This window comes from Myzus persicae, unplaced genomic scaffold (genome assembly GCF_001856785.1).
Source record: "Myzus persicae strain clone G006 unplaced genomic scaffold, MPER_G0061.0, whole genome shotgun sequence".
Lineage (NCBI taxonomy): Eukaryota > Metazoa > Arthropoda > Insecta > Hemiptera > Aphididae > Myzus > Myzus persicae.
Window position 1 is genome coordinate 7507 of NW_019103916.1, and position 16814 is coordinate 24320.

Sequence of the window (16814 nt, forward strand, 5' to 3'; positions counted from 1 at the left end):
ATACTTGTCTTTTTTTTTTTTTGATTTGGACGATAGACTGTTTTGTGGAATAGGTCAATGTATCAATTATCGGTGGAACTGTCATTGAAATATTTCAAAATAATTATTATTCATTTATCTTTTTTTTCTCAATGATAAATACGCAATTCAAGAATATTAACTTATATTTAAAAAAAAAAACTCTTTAATAATAATATTATGTAAATTAAACATTATAATTATGGTTTTGTCACTTCTGATTCATTAATAAGATTTATGAATTTTATGTTAAACGTCAATATTGTTAACTTTAAAACCAATACCTGAGAAATCTCATTTAAAAAACAACCGTTAAATATCAACGCGTTTAATTCGTAACACGATACGAATTATGTTCTTGAATACAATATTTATGTTTTATTTTACGGAACTTACACTTTAAATCATTTCAACACATATTATGCACAGACTCCAATCTACTATATTATTTGATATAGATGATTGCTTAAGTGAATAATGGGAATTTTAATGTCAAAATATTTTAAGTATACTCCTTAATGATACTTTTATAATAGCTAAGATGTACGATTTTCTTTTTTTTTATTAAAAAGAATTTAAATCGCTATAAGATAATTAACGAAAGATACTCAGCCGTGACATCGTCACTACAGTAAGAATCATGATAGTATAATTAATAATAATAAAACTTGTTTTTAACTTTGCAGAGTCAACACAAATATTATAATAATATGTACAATGTACATGATGAAGTGATAATGTTTTTAGTTAAAAAGTATATTTTTCTTCATTAATAGATAGTTATTTTTAATCTTAGTGATCTGATTTATGACATATTAAATAAACTTATACCTATTGTGGGCTTTTGTCAATTCCTCATTACAGTAGGTAGAGAGTTAAAAAATCGTCATGACCTGAACGTTTCGATGATAACTACTCTGTGCATAAATCTGATTTAAACTTGTGGTTTAAAATACTCGAATGAGGAACAATTTCGTACCGCTGCAGCAGCACCTCTACTCGAACAATAAAAATTAAAAACCATACATTTTTCGGGTCACTATTGTGCCGTGTGTTTATTATTATAATATTTTTTTTTTTTTAAATATCAAAGCATTGTTATCATCAACGCCACCCTGAACCGGCCATACCGACCTATTTCTGATATGACTCGCAAGTATAATGTTCATATTTCATTCGCATTTTATGACGACTAAAAAGTTTGCGAAATTTAACGTGCGAGCACGCGCTTTCGTGTGATTCGCAAGTCTGATAAATCGGGTATATTCCCAGAACTCGGCCCGGGGAAAGGGGGCAATAAATTATATCCTGTCCCGACATTTAGTGTTTAGAAGACTTGTCCGGTTTTAAAGACCGGATGGGCCGGGTCAGTCCGGTCCGAGCCTTTGCAACTCATTAGTTATTATAAACACACTTTGTAACCAGTAACCACCGAATGTAATGTATACATAATGTTTATAAATCATAACACGTTGTGGTATACGAACAACAGTATAACACATTCCCTAAAATGTACAATGTATATTGTTATTCTGTATAGCATACAAGCGTAGTGAATTAATGTAACGAATATTAAAATTAAAATCGCAAGTGCCTCAATATCATAATATTATATTCATATACAATAAACACATATAGGTACGCATAGGTGTATATCCGTATTGGTATAGCGTACCTGTATGTATAATTATATTAAGTCCGATGATGATTAACTTCAAAAATGCGCATCCGCTCTTCAATATATACCAAATATTGTTAAATAATATTTTCTATGACTATTTAATAATGTGTCCATGTGTTTACAAATAAGTACGAAATGATGTTTTTTATCGACCAATGACCGTTTATAAACGAAATAGCACAGTCTATAACATACTGTCATAATAAAGTATAATAATACTATAATAGTAAGAGTAACAATAATATGCTCCTATAGTGTATATGTAATACGAAATCGATTGTGTATTCAACCGCAAATTTAAATCTTAGTTTTGAGTGAGAGTGACGGTTCTCTATACCTCTGTATAGTAATACACTGGCTTAGTACAGTTCTTAAAGTGCTTCGCAAGTATTACGTGATGTATCGTTCAATTTATTAAATCAGTGTGTAATACAAATAATTTTAAGTTTAAAAGTGTATGATTGTGACATATTTTGGGAATAAATACACTAATTGTATTATACTAGGTATGTATATACTTACAGTAATTAAATAATAGTCACTGCAAATATTATTGATCATATACATATTTTAGTGCTGTCGATTGACGTAGGTATATTATATATTATTAAATTGTCATCCCTGTCGAATTAAAAACACCACAAAGCCGCTTAGAAGTTAATCTACAATAATAATATGTTGCAATTGAATTACGTATGTCTATACCACACAAACATTATCCAACGATTATATTATTAGCTTAAAATTAAAGTATAAAATGTATGCCTATCGACGCGTAACTTCCAAAACGTTGGTCACTATATTACAAACAATATAGTATAGGTATAATATATGTCAAAGGAACGCATGGGACTTCATTAATAATTATAGACAATGGATATTTTAATTATGACATTATATAATATCTATGGCTACTGCAGCACTACGGAACGGTAGTGCCCTCGGTCAACCATGATATAATTGACCAAAAGACGTTTTTCTGAGTATCTGCTATAATAATAATAATAATATGTTATGTCTAGACTCAATAGTCTATATAGACACCAGATGCAAGGCAGTACCGGTAATTATTTTTTTTTCATATGACGTGTGTAGTTATAGGTACCCATGGCTCTGGATGCCAGTGCAGCAATTATCAGTTTTAATTCCAGTTTCGGACCTTGACAAAATCAAAGAGCTAGCAAAAAAAAAATTCAATACCTTACTTTGAGTGATATATAAACAAACGGCGAGTTACTAGCAGTGAATATCGAGTATGCCTATATCATCAATCGTGCACAAATAGGGAGGCTAATGGGGGATACGCCCCCTATTTTTGAGCCATATCAAGCCCTCCAAGAGATATCTTATATTATTTATGATTTATTATAGATTTATTATACAATATAATATTAATATGCTAAAGATACAATTATAATCTATGTATTTAATTTAATATTGTTAGTTGTTACTTGTTAGTTATCGCTTTTTAGTACCTATTAGATACATAAATAATATCAATGGTCTAATACTGGTATTGTTCAAACTATAAATTTATTTTTCTTTATAATTATTATATTATCTCAAGACGGCCAGTCTACATTGAATACTCTATAGTGATGTCTGACACTCTGACAGCTGACAAATCACAATCGTACCTATTGTATTCTGTAAATTGAATTCAAAATATTTATGTAAATCATTCGTAATTTGTTGTCTGTTAGTGATTATTATGTTTAGCATTTTTAGTATTAGAAATTATATTAAACTATTAACAGCCATCCACTTGTCACTGCTAATACATACATATACAGATGAAACTATCGATGAATACTGATTTTTAATTTGTGTATCTACTTTAAGTACCTACCTATTAATTTACAAAAAAATTATATTACCATAAATTACCTTCGTATTATTTTCATACTTTGAACTGGTAATTTTTTTAATAAACTTTGACATCAATATGTAATGACCATGTATAAATGTACAATATTGCATATATTAATTAACATTTAATTGGTAATTGTTTTGGATTTCATTATAGATATTGTATGTGCACAGTTCACTCCCCCCTCCCTCCACTCACCTTTACCAACTATTTGGGCTCAAAAGCCTTATGCATTTGAGGACCCTATATACGTCCATTCATACCTATATCATATAGTATACTAAAATAATATTATACTAATCAGAGCATGAATTGCAGTGCAAAATTTGTTTTCCTTCACGGTTGATTATTGCCTATTGTTTACCAATAAAATGTATTTCTATTTTATAGGACTAGATATAAAATTCACGATATACAATTTTTATTCAACGTTTTCTGTATTTCGGTATTATTTATTCGTGTAACATATGTTATTTATTAGCATGACAGTATTATAAGTATTATAATATATTTTTTATCTATTATACACATATAGTATAACGTATCAATAATCAATATGTAGAACACTCCAATGTACAGTATGCACTTCCATTTTTACCACGAAGAAAATGAAAAAAAAAAATTATAACATTAAACATAAATATTTTTGTAAAATTTAAGATTCAATAATTTTCGCCAGCCAAATTTGTAAAGTTATAATCTTTACAAAATAAATTTTTAATAGTTGCACTCAGCATCCCTTAGTTTGAGCGAAACAAGCAATTGCACAACATTACTCAAAAGGTCAAAATGGGTTATAAACCAATACAACAACTCCAACAATAACCTTAATTAAACCAGAGGAGAAAAATTGGTGAAGAAAACATCAAAACCTAGACTGTAACCACACGCTTACCACAAGATGTCTTCCTAGAACACCAGTTACATGTCCAGTTACACCACTAACAAAAAGATTTCTTTGTTCACATTTTGTACCTATTATTGTAAATAAAACATTGTAAAAACATTAAGTACCTACCTATATTGAAACAATTAGTTTAAAAAATAAAACCAATTTAAATAAATAGAGATTATATTTGTGAGTAATTAATTATAGTGTACTCATCAAGTTTATTAGGTATTTGTTTGAGCGGAAATGAATGTAAAACTGAGTGTTTTGACAAGTAGAACTCAAAAGAAATTTAAAGTTAATCAATGAAAGGAGAAAACGAGGATCAATTTTACAGGAGATGGGACCATCAAGAATGCAAATATTACCGTAACGACAACGGTCAAAGAGGACAATTAATGGAGTTTCCTAATCACTGGGTTATAGACATATAGTTATTAGAAGAACATGGTACTTTCATAACTAAAGTGGCGAAATTAAGTAATTTGATTTGAACTTTTAATTATATTTTTATTTTATTATTATCTATAATATCTTACATCGATAACAATTATATATTAGGTATAACGATAGAATCGGTAGAGTCGATAGACTGAGATATTATTTATACTTTATATTAATACATTTGTTTTTAAATTCAATATTTTTTTCTTATACTCAATATTGTTACTTCGTAAGCTGATTTATAAACTATATAAAATGATGAAAATTATAAAAGTAAATAGTTGTATATTGTATAATATATAGTTATTTCGTAAGGTTTTTTTTGTAGGTACCACTCACAAAAATAAAAATTGCCTAAACCCTAATTTAAGAGAAGGGGGAATGAAATTTTAATAAATTTACAAGGGAGGCGTAGAATGAAAAATATTGGGAACCGCTGATATATATGAACGTTGATAATTCTCACCATTTATCGATTTTACCACTTTAATTGCTTAGATAATTTCCATATTTTATTCTACTATTTGTATTCGTTTTATGAAATACACAGAATTTAAGAAACATTATTTGGTTATAAAATGTTTTATTATTTGTTTATAGTATTACCATGCGTGTAAGTCTTCAGAGACAATTTATTTCATTTTATATGTTGTGCAGCCTTCTTCACACGTCGCTGTATTTTAATTAATTTACGAGCAGATTTGTATGCCCAACGTGTGCTGCACATATTTCTTATCAAAATTATTTTATTTGTTAATAAAAAAAATAAAAAATACTACATGATATAATTATGATAGCTAATTACTATAACGAAAGTAAGATAATATTATATTCATTATGTTTTACGAACATATGGTTCATTTATGAGGTCAACATTTTTTAACTAACAAAAATGATTCATATATTATATCAATTAATGAATGATCTACATTTTACTAATTACTACGCTCTAAGTTAAATTTTTATATAATAGGTAACTGTAAAATAATTTGGTGACACCATTGCAATGTATATACAATGGAATATTTTTTTACAGTGGACAATAATATTATTCGAAGTGCGTATTTACTTTTATTGCTGGCTCTTTGTAATTTTAAGAAACTTGCAGTTCTAACTACATCTTACACTGCTCCGATTTTTTCATCCTATTGTCTATTGTTGCAGGTTGAACCACTATAACATTATAATTTTTAATTAAATGACCATTAGTATGTTTTTAGTTCTTAAAAATCTAATGAAGCATAATAATATACTTATCAAAAAAATTATGACATAAATATCCAATAACTACATTAAAATTGAATCAATAGTTTTTTTTTAACTATATGCATTAAAAATTAGTTACATTATTTTCATAAAGGGGCCTTAAATAACTCAACATTTAATAAAACTAACCATCGTACCTACGTGTATAAAAATGTCAAGTCTACTTATGTAGTATACCTATAGTTAGGTATTGCTTATATATTTTTTTTTTATTGTTAATAGTTCAAATTATAATCACTCGATTATGACTCATAATTTTAACAGCTCGCTTAATAGTTAATATCCCAATGATTATTAGTCTTGTATATCTAAATTTCATGTAAAAAATTAATAAATTCTATTTCAAAAATGTTTTACTTGGCGGATCACCAAGCGTTATTTTTCCATAACACTATAACAATTATAAACATCGTATTTAAGCCAAACTTGTTTTAACATTATTTGAAAATCATTAATTTGGTGATTTATGTCTATATATAATACTCTTCCATATAAAAAAAAAAAAAAATACCGAACTAAACAATCCCGGTGACATGCAATTCCTGTAATTACCTATCTACACAAAGATAATTAAAAAGTAAAATATTTCAAAAATTTTACCTCCCTGACTGTAATATCAACTGGGTTTCATTTTTCCGTTTCAAATCAATAATAATCATACATTATTATTATTCCTTTGTTCGCTCTGAATAAAAAAACCCTTTTGTTTATCGATGATATTCACGCTTTTCTACATAATATATAATATATAGNATAAATTTACAAGGGAGGCGTAGAATGAAAAATATTGGGAACCGCTGATTTATATGAACGTTGATAATTCTCACCATTTATCGATTTTACCACTTTAATTGCTTAGATAATTTCCATATTTTATTCTACTATTTGTATTCGTTTTATGAAATACACAGAATTTAAGAAACATTATTTGGTTATAAAATGTTTTATTATTTGTTTATAGTATTACCATGCGTGTAAGTCTTCAGAGACAATTTATTTCATTTTATATGTTGTGCAGCCTTCTTCACACGTCGCTGTATTTTAATTAATTTACGAGCAGATTTGTATGCCCAACGTGTGCTGCACATATTTCTTATCAAAATTATTTTATTTGTTAATAAAAAAAATAAAAAATACTACATGATATAATTATGATAGCTAATTACTATAACGAAAGTAAGATAATATTATATTCATTATGTTTTACGAACATATGGTTCATTTATGAGGTCAACATTTTTTAACTAACAAAAATGATTCATATATTATATCAATTAATGAATGATCTACATTTTACTAATTACTACGCTCTAAGTTAAATTTTTATATAATAGGTAACTGTAAAATAATTTGGTGACACCATTGCAATGTATATACAATGGAATATTTTTTTACAGTGGACAATAATATTATTCGAAGTGCGTATTTACTTTTATTGCTGGCTCTTTGTAATTTTAAGAAACTTGCAGTTCTAACTACATCTTACACTGCTCCGATTTTTTCATCCTATTGTCTATTGTTGCAGGTTGAACCACTATAACATTATAATTTTTAATTAAATGACCATTAGTATGTTTTTAGTTCTTAAAAATCTAATGAAGCATAATAATATACTTATCAAAAAAATTATGACATAAATATCCAATAACTACATTAAAATTGAATCAATAGTTTTTTTTTAACTATATGCATTAAAAATTAGTTACATTATTTTCATAAAGGGGCCTTAAATAACTCAACATTTAATAAAACTAACCATCGTACCTACGTGTATAAAAATGTCAAGTCTACTTATGTAGTATACCTATAGTTAGGTATTGCTTATATATTTTTTTTTTATTGTTAATAGTTCAAATTATAATCACTCGATTATGACTCATAATTTTAACAGCTCGCTTAATAGTTAATATCCCAATGATTATTAGTCTTGTATATCTAAATTTCATGTAAAAAATTAATAAATTCTATTTCAAAAATGTTTTACTTGGCGGATCACCAAGCGTTATTTTTCCATAACACTATAACAATTATAAACATCGTATTTAAGCCAAACTTGTTTTAACATTATTTGAAAATCATTAATTTGGTGATTTATGTCTATATATAATACTCTTCCATATAAAAAAAAAAAAAAATACCGAACTAAACAATCCCGGTGACATGCAATTCCTGTAATTACCTATCTGACTGTAATATCAACTGGGTTTCATTTTTCCGTTTCAAATCAATAATAATCATACATTATTATTATTCCTTTGTTCGCTCTGAATAAAAAAACCCTTTTGTTTATCGATGATATTCACGCTTTTCTACATAATATATAATATATAAATACCCAACCTATAGATATACCCTATGATATATACGTCAAATATTGACATGTATTTAGAATTTTTCAAATGGAGATGGTAGGGAGTAATTTTATTAAACAGTAATAATCTTTTTTAATTTTATTAATATTATTCTCAGTTTGACCACCGCGATTGTTCATTATAAATAAGCCATTCATTTAGTATACAGGTGTAACGAGTGACTTTTTTTCTGTTGATAAGATGAGTAAACTATAACACCCACGATATGTTAATTGATAACATTGTTCTATATACTCTCGAATTTATGTTTTCGGTCATATCATTACTGGTTGAATTCATCTACCCCGTTCCATGAAAGAACGCATCGTGGGTAAATAAACAGCGTGATGTGCAACGTTCGAGAAAGCAAGCTACACTGTTCAAGTGTTTCGCTCGTTTGAAATCTAAAATTATTTTGTAGGCACAATATTATAATATTATACGGTCTACGAGCATGTCCGAATGGCATGGTTTCATTAAAATCCAGTAACGAAAAGTAGGTATTATTAGTAGTCATTACACACCTGCAGGGCATATTATCGACTCATCGATGCAATACGAGAACAGCTGGAATAATAAAGTTAAGAGTTCCCAACAAGTAACAACCTGCAGTGCAGCGTATTTGGTGACCCGATTTCATATCATTTCTAAGGAAACTAAGATTTTACATACATCTGACCCTTACCGAAACCGTGGCTCGCTGTTCTCGGAAATGGCTCTTATATAATACTACCGTTTACGAGGGTTTTCGAGGCGATACAAACCCCGACATTATTAATATTAATAATGAATAATTGTCATCATTTTGTATAATCAATTCAAAGTGTATCAGATAGCATACTGTTTTTGCTATATGTTTATTATTTGTTTAGGTCTTATTTATTAATTTTGTTCTCATAAGAAAATACAAATTTACCATCAGCTTCTTAATCAGAAATTTAACTTTAATTCTAGTTTCTTCTCAAAATTAGGTTTATGGTGTCTAATACTAATTAATTGAATACTTTTTGACGTGTTCTTCGAATACCTATATTTTTAATGTATAAGGGGCGTCCAAACAGTTCAAAGAAAGACAAATTAACATTATTTAATTTTTTTTCTATTGACTTTTCTTTGTACTTAATAGCATTTATTGGAGTGAAATCGGCGGATAAAAACTCTAAAACTAATATATTATACGTATATACTCTAGACTCTAGAGCTATAGTATCTATTATATACCCAACTTTAATTGATTTCCATATTATACTGAATGCCGGACGACCAACGAGTTAAACATGTACGTTTTTTAGAAGTGTTCCATAGGAGATTTCATCCAACTTTAACCGTAAATAGAACTAAGATAGTTATAAAATATATAATAAAAAATATTGAAATTTATCTTTTAATTTATTTACACACCTCTCTTGTAACACGGCATTGACAGCCACAACAAAACATATATTAAGCATCTAGAAAAAATATTTTGAAAAGACATAATGAACATAATGCTACATTATGAATATTGAGAATATTTATTTGGTGTTAGGGGTTTAGGCCAATTTGGTTTTTAAAAATATACTTTATTTCTGATACGAAACAAAATTTGATATTTTTTGTATCAAGTAGTTCTGGCATACCTATACTTGGCTGATGTCATTTGAATACGACATTATATTATTGTAATATGTGTATGGCAGTTAAGACGTGGACATCAGCTGTTGGGTCGTGCTAGAAGCGGTCTTACCCAGCGGGTGACATATTATACGTACGGGAGTATACGTTGTGGAAAAAAAAATTACTTATTATAATATTATTATAATTATAATAATATACAAAATATTTAAAAGGACTTACGACCGGCAGAAACCGTCCACGGCGGCAGTTATTCGTCGAAACCGCACACGCACTCACCGTGGGGGCTCACCACCGCCGCCGTATTCGTGTTGGCAGTGGTCGTCGTCGGCGACGGCAGCGTTGTCTCAGTCTCGTTCGACAACGTGTGCCGTCCGGTCGTCTCTCGTGCGTCGCGTCGTGTCCCATCGAATCCGTCGAGTTCAAACCGAAAATTTAACGTCGCGATACTTGGATCAACGGATTTACTGTAAATTTTTATTTTTTTAGTCGTCATCCAACCGTAAGACGCATAATAACCGAAAAACAAACGGCCAATAATAATTTTATAATTACGTGTACGGGTCAGTTTCGCACGTGCAGACGTCGCTTAGCTATCGTCGTAGTCCTCCGTCTTCTCGCGGCCACGCGCTGATAGCGGTATTGCTGCAGTGGCCGAAACGCATGGTGGCCGTCGTTCGACACGAACCGTGGACATGAACGGCGGTCGAGTAGCCAAGCGGCTGCTGGCCGTCGTGCTGGCCCTCAGCACGCTGGTCACGCTGGGCTTCTACTACAACGGCTTGTCGTCCGGCGTCGGCGTCGGAGGCGGTGGTCGTTCGGACGACCGGCCACAGCCGGCAGCGTTATTGCCGGCCATCGAGTGGCCACAGCGCTCCGAGGACGATTCGTCGGCCAATGACGTCGCACCGTCTGCGCACAGAAAGCGGCCGGGGGTCGCCCTGCAACACAGGGTCGCGCCGCTGACGGCCACCGTGGACCGAGACACATGTCCGGTTCTTGGGTTGGCCAACACTACCATTGACACGGCTGCGGAGTTCTCGCGATTCGAGTTCCAGGTAAGACCGATATCAAATTGTTTTTAGCAGGAGGTGGGTTTTGATGATATAGTTCTGGAACGATTTGTTGAGGACAATTACCTGGGTACATATATCGCGGGTTGATTTCTTGAACACACTTGCCCTCCCCTCCCAATCACATTAAGTATGCCTATCGTACATTTAAGGGTCATTTTGTTATCAAAAGCTGTTATTCGGTTGTTATTTGTGAGTTTATAACAATTTATTGACTGTGGTGTTTATTGCTTAAATGGATTAGTGCTTTATTTTCTATGAAAAACAATTTAAAAAATGATACAATACAGTTATTGTTGGGCAGACGATATTTTGTAGAATTTTACTGTGTACTAGTGTAGCATATTACAACTATTCACCATAGTCCATAAAATAAGTTCTTACCTATTTATGATAGTATATCCTAATACTATTCTATAGACTATTAAAATATATGAAGGTATAAATAAGGTATTAATATTAATAGGTTTGAGACAAATAAAATAGAATTGAAAACCATTCCTAAGATTTTTGATTTTTACATGAGTACTTAATATCAATATTTGCACAAATATGTGACGTTATCATTTGAGAAAAAATAAATTTTTGAAAATATGATTTTCACTATTTTTTTAGTAGATATACTTAAGGTTAGATTTAAATAAATGTGGAGTAAGCAACCTGTTTGAATGATTAATTTTAATTTTTTATTGGAAATTTGTGACGATTTTGTTTCTTATTTGCTACATTATTATGCATTTAACATGAACAAGTGTCTAAGTATCTAACATCTATATAATATATTCCTATTGTATCAAAAGCAATACGTAATGATGGTATTCTATTTGTATTATAAGAAAGAATACAATATTATTAATGTGAAAAAAAAATGATTTACACACTATAGCCAAGCGTGTACCTATAAGAAACGTGTAGGTATAAACACTAGTTAAATATATTTTTATCGGGAGCAGACGCATGGAAATAATAATAATAATAAACAAATGCAGACGAGACCATTCCTATAAAATATCTACGATATTAACATAATATTTCTAGTCAACGAGTGCACTCGGGGAAATCTTTTTATTATCATACCCCGAATAGATTCGATAAGGTCCCACATATATATACATACATCATACTTGGTAAACTTATATAAAGAAAAAAAATAGTAAGCGTAATGAATTACAAAATTTAAAAGTCTCAAGTCATGCAGTAGTCTTCAACAGTTCAACCATTATAAATAGGACAGTTGTAGATATAGGTACCTGCAACTATATAATATGATATTATTTGCTTACGTTCGAAAGATATTATTTTATCGAAACGTCACGGCTATGCCACATACTATATACATATGAAATATATAATAAATGTTCTGTTGCTATACATGCAATACAGTTGGGCGATGGTGGCGTACCAATATCCATATAATATTTTAAAGTCTACTCGGAGTCGAGCATCATAATATGGTACCTACAGATAACAAAGAGAAAAAGCTGATTTTTCATTTCGTCAGTAAATAAATATATAATCTGGAGTCTGGACCATAATATATTTTCTAGTCTGGGACTCGTATATATATTATATATATATATATTATAAATATTATATAAATACCAAAATCAGTAAAATGTAGATCAAGTTGACGATTCGTTAGGAATCGTAAATGTTTATAGTCTTATGAAAACACATAAATCAAAATCGTTATTATTCTCGTTATGTGTGTAGCTTAGAACCTGTTTTTTTTCAAAACGATGGGGTATTCAATTATTGTTATTCTCGGAAACGTATTCAAAGTTTTATAGTGAGATATTATTAATTTAATCTCGTATAAATCAAAAATCGAACCGAATGGTCCAAAAGACATATTATTATTGTTATTTTAATATGCGATTTTTTTTTTTTTTCGTGAAGACAAATATTTTATTGCAATATTTTATTATTTAAATGGGTGTCAACAAAATATGTAATTGGTATCGATTGCCAATAATTTTTTTCATCCAATTCAGTAGATGTCGAGCGTGTGTAGTTGCACACGAATTGACTATATTATAGTCGTGTACTTATGTTGTACCTCATTTTCTACATTGCACACATACATAATATAACAAATGTATTAACGCCAACTTACTCTCAACAGTGTTTTCCGGAGTTTTCTTTATGTTTGTAATTGTAAGAAAGTCGGGTGGTAACAATATACCAATAGTATGTAGTGATGCGATTCATTATTTCTGCTTTTCGACAATATATTTGAGTAGGTGTACTATTGTAAAATATTTCACCAATCCGATATAATATTTTTTGTTGACAAATTGAATTTTGAAAAAATATAATAAGATTTATGGTTTGACAAAATATATTATGTAGGTACCTTTTAATATAATTATATACTTTCAAACCACATTCACGCACTGCACAGATGTCCATTGAAAAACAATTATTTTGAGTGAAAATAATCTGTTCAAATAGTATAACACTACTAATATTATTGATAGGTACATTTTTACTGCAATTAACATATTCATTATATTGATAATTTATATTGAAGTATTTTGTTAAGCATTTGTATTCTAAGCAAAAATCAGCACACGGTGTAGTGCATTAAGTCGTTTACTGTTATTTCCACTACTGCATATAGAATATAAAATACAAAAAGATTAAATAGAATACCGTATTGATAAAGGTTGGTTATTTGGTAATTGTATTAATTATTTCGAAACGCAAATAGTGGGTATATTCTTATTTACTCTTTTGGCTTCAACTCCGTGTAGTACCTTTGTCATGAATTTTAGTGGAATAGTTTATAATATCAATAATAATTTTATTTCTTTTATTAATTTTCCTGGAAAATATTTCTTTCCATATTTTGAACTTTGAAGTACGTAATATTTATAAGTATTTGTGGTAAAAATATTCCAGGAATTTATACTACTTACTGTTATATTACTAGCTGAGCAATATTCACCTACTGCATTATAGCTCGTCAGTCGTCCTCGTTCACTTGTTCACTTACGTTCGGTTCTCGGTAATCAGTGCCTTTCAGAAAATCTCAACCGTTTTCGTTTCAAGCACCTCCAATCAATTTATTTTTGTATTTTTATGAATAATTCAGAATTCTACGTCTTTGCTTGATCCGCCGTCGTCGTGTTTAACGTTTTGTGCTTCAGTCTCGTCATGATAATCGTTATACGTACTTTGGAACTACTTAGAGCTATAGAAAATATAATATTTTAGGGAGGCACATAAAATACCTATACTATATACACATAATAATAATATATATTTTTACTATCGTTGTATGAAATTCGATGGGAACGTCCTGGAGTGGCCCTCCACATCATCTAGACTTCCGAGGTAAATAAAAGTAAATGTTATCTCGTGGCTACCATGGCTTTTACCGGATGAAATAAATCAATAACGTATTGTACCTCTTGGACAGATAACGAAATATAACATAACATGACATTTACTATAATAACCGTGTGTAAAATAATATATTAGTTTATTTTTGTAGGTAGGTACACCCCCATTATAATAGTTTTAATATAGTGAATAGTTTCAAACAATTTCAGTTGTATCTTAGCTATAATATAGGTAAGACTGTAATAGTTCCTCAGAAACACTTAAATGCCAGTATCAGTAGGTTATTATACTATGAAAATATTATGGGCCCCAAATGTCAGTTCATTATTATTAAAATTGAACTAGAATTGATGATATATTTCATATTATGATTGATCGTCTGCAGCATTATAATTATGTTCATACGATGAATTCTATCTACCTATCTTACTCTTTCACGTTTTCGTCACTGTAATATTTTAACATTGTTTCAATCTTAAAATCAAATTCATTAAACTATACATGATATGATAACTAAACTGTTTATCGTTTACTTACGATTGATTTGTGAAAGATTTTTAAATTTGTACCACTTTTCATCACCTCTATGGAATATGAATACTTGTACTTCTACTACTGGTGCTACTACCTAACCAAATCCTCAGTGATAATAAGAGTTATTAATGGGCGCCTGCAACTTGCCTGCCATGGATCCTCGGTATTATTGGAAGCAACGTTAAGTTTTTGTGCATTTCTGGAGGAGGTATAATATTATAAAATATGATTTTAAGTCCATCAAACAGTGGTGACTTTTGTGTCTGTAAAAACGGGCATACGTAAACTGCTCCCGAATTTTTATCTTAGTTGAAAAGGTATAGTGTAAACTGCGCCCGAAATATTAATGTTATCTATGTTAAAAAGGTATCTATAATGTAAACTGTGCCCGACTTATTAACTTGTTAAATTTTCACTTATCAAAGTCTCTATGTTTGACGATTGTGTACTTTTTCAAGTATATCACAGACATTTTATTTTCCAATTTATGAATATGTATCAACCATATGTTATTATTTGTAATATTTATAATTATTTTAATTTTAAAAATTATATTTCATTTTAATTCCTAATATGCTATAACAATATGACGTTATTATTTGTAATATTTGTATTTATTTTGCTTTTTAAAATGATATTTTATTTTTAATTATTCATATTATATGGCTGTAACGAATTAAGTATGAACCGTTTAAATTCCAAAACTCATAATAAATATAATAGTAGTTAAATTCAAATTGACGAATATGTATCCACCATATGTAATTATTTGTAATATTTATAATTATTTTAATTTTTAAAATTATATTTAATTTTTAATTATTCAAATTATATATAAATATGTAACGAATTAAGTATTTTACCTGTAATTTTACCCGGGCGCAGTTTACATGTCACCTTTTTACTCTTGATAAAAACTCGGGCGCAGTTTACATGTGTGATTTTGTGTTTACCTGTATTTTGGGCGCAGTTTACAATCGTCGGTAAAAAACAACATGAGAAATAAAAAAAGATGCTGATTACAAAGTCTAAAAAGATCGATTACTATTTTTGATGAATTCAAAACATCCAACCAAAAGTGGGTCTTAAATTATATATAGATGTATAAATATATAATGTGTACAGGATAATTTTCGATCTATAAGGTTGTCCGAATCTATATTACCAATCCATGACGTTTAATTGCTCTTTCATGTGTAAATAACTTTTAGCATAAAGTTATTTTGTGAGAACACTGAGTATTATAATATATATAATAATAAAGTTTTGAGATTTTCTGTAGGTACATAGGTTAACGAGAATATTAATATCGATTTAAATATCATATTACTTTTGAGTTTGGTTCGACATGTTAGTTCAAATAGAAACTACACTCACATAAAGATCGATAGCTAATTAAATATATACCTATATACGTACTTGTTAATGTATAATATACTATACTATATATATAAAATTTAAAAAAAGAGATTGAAAATGTTAAAAAAGGCAGGTACGTATTTACGTGGAATCATTTATTATAATAGAAAAACAATTAAATTATTATAACTCGTGCACGCGGAAATATATTTACTTACAGGGCGTCCCGGGGTGTTTTATCAGCACAAAGAAGCGCGAGGATACAACTCAAATAATAATTACTTAATAGTAGGTATTCCACTGCTTTAAAATATTAATGATCAAATCTCACCAAAATAATTCACTCTGTATTCCCCCCCCCCCCCCC

At 29.5% G+C, this 16814-nt stretch overlaps 1 protein-coding gene across 1 annotated transcript in view; it reads left to right on the forward strand.

Moving 5' to 3' along the window:
• The first annotated feature begins 10469 nt into the window (after positions 1-10469).
• Positions 10470-16814, forward strand: part of LOC111036291 (alpha-mannosidase 2) — a 147387-nt gene continuing 141042 nt past the window's right edge. The window contains exon 1 of the mRNA XM_022318285.1: positions 10470-11191. Coding sequence (XP_022173977.1) covers positions 10829-11191 — 363 coding nt within the window. The 5' untranslated portion in view covers positions 10470-10828. The remainder of the gene's footprint in view (positions 11192-16814) is intronic.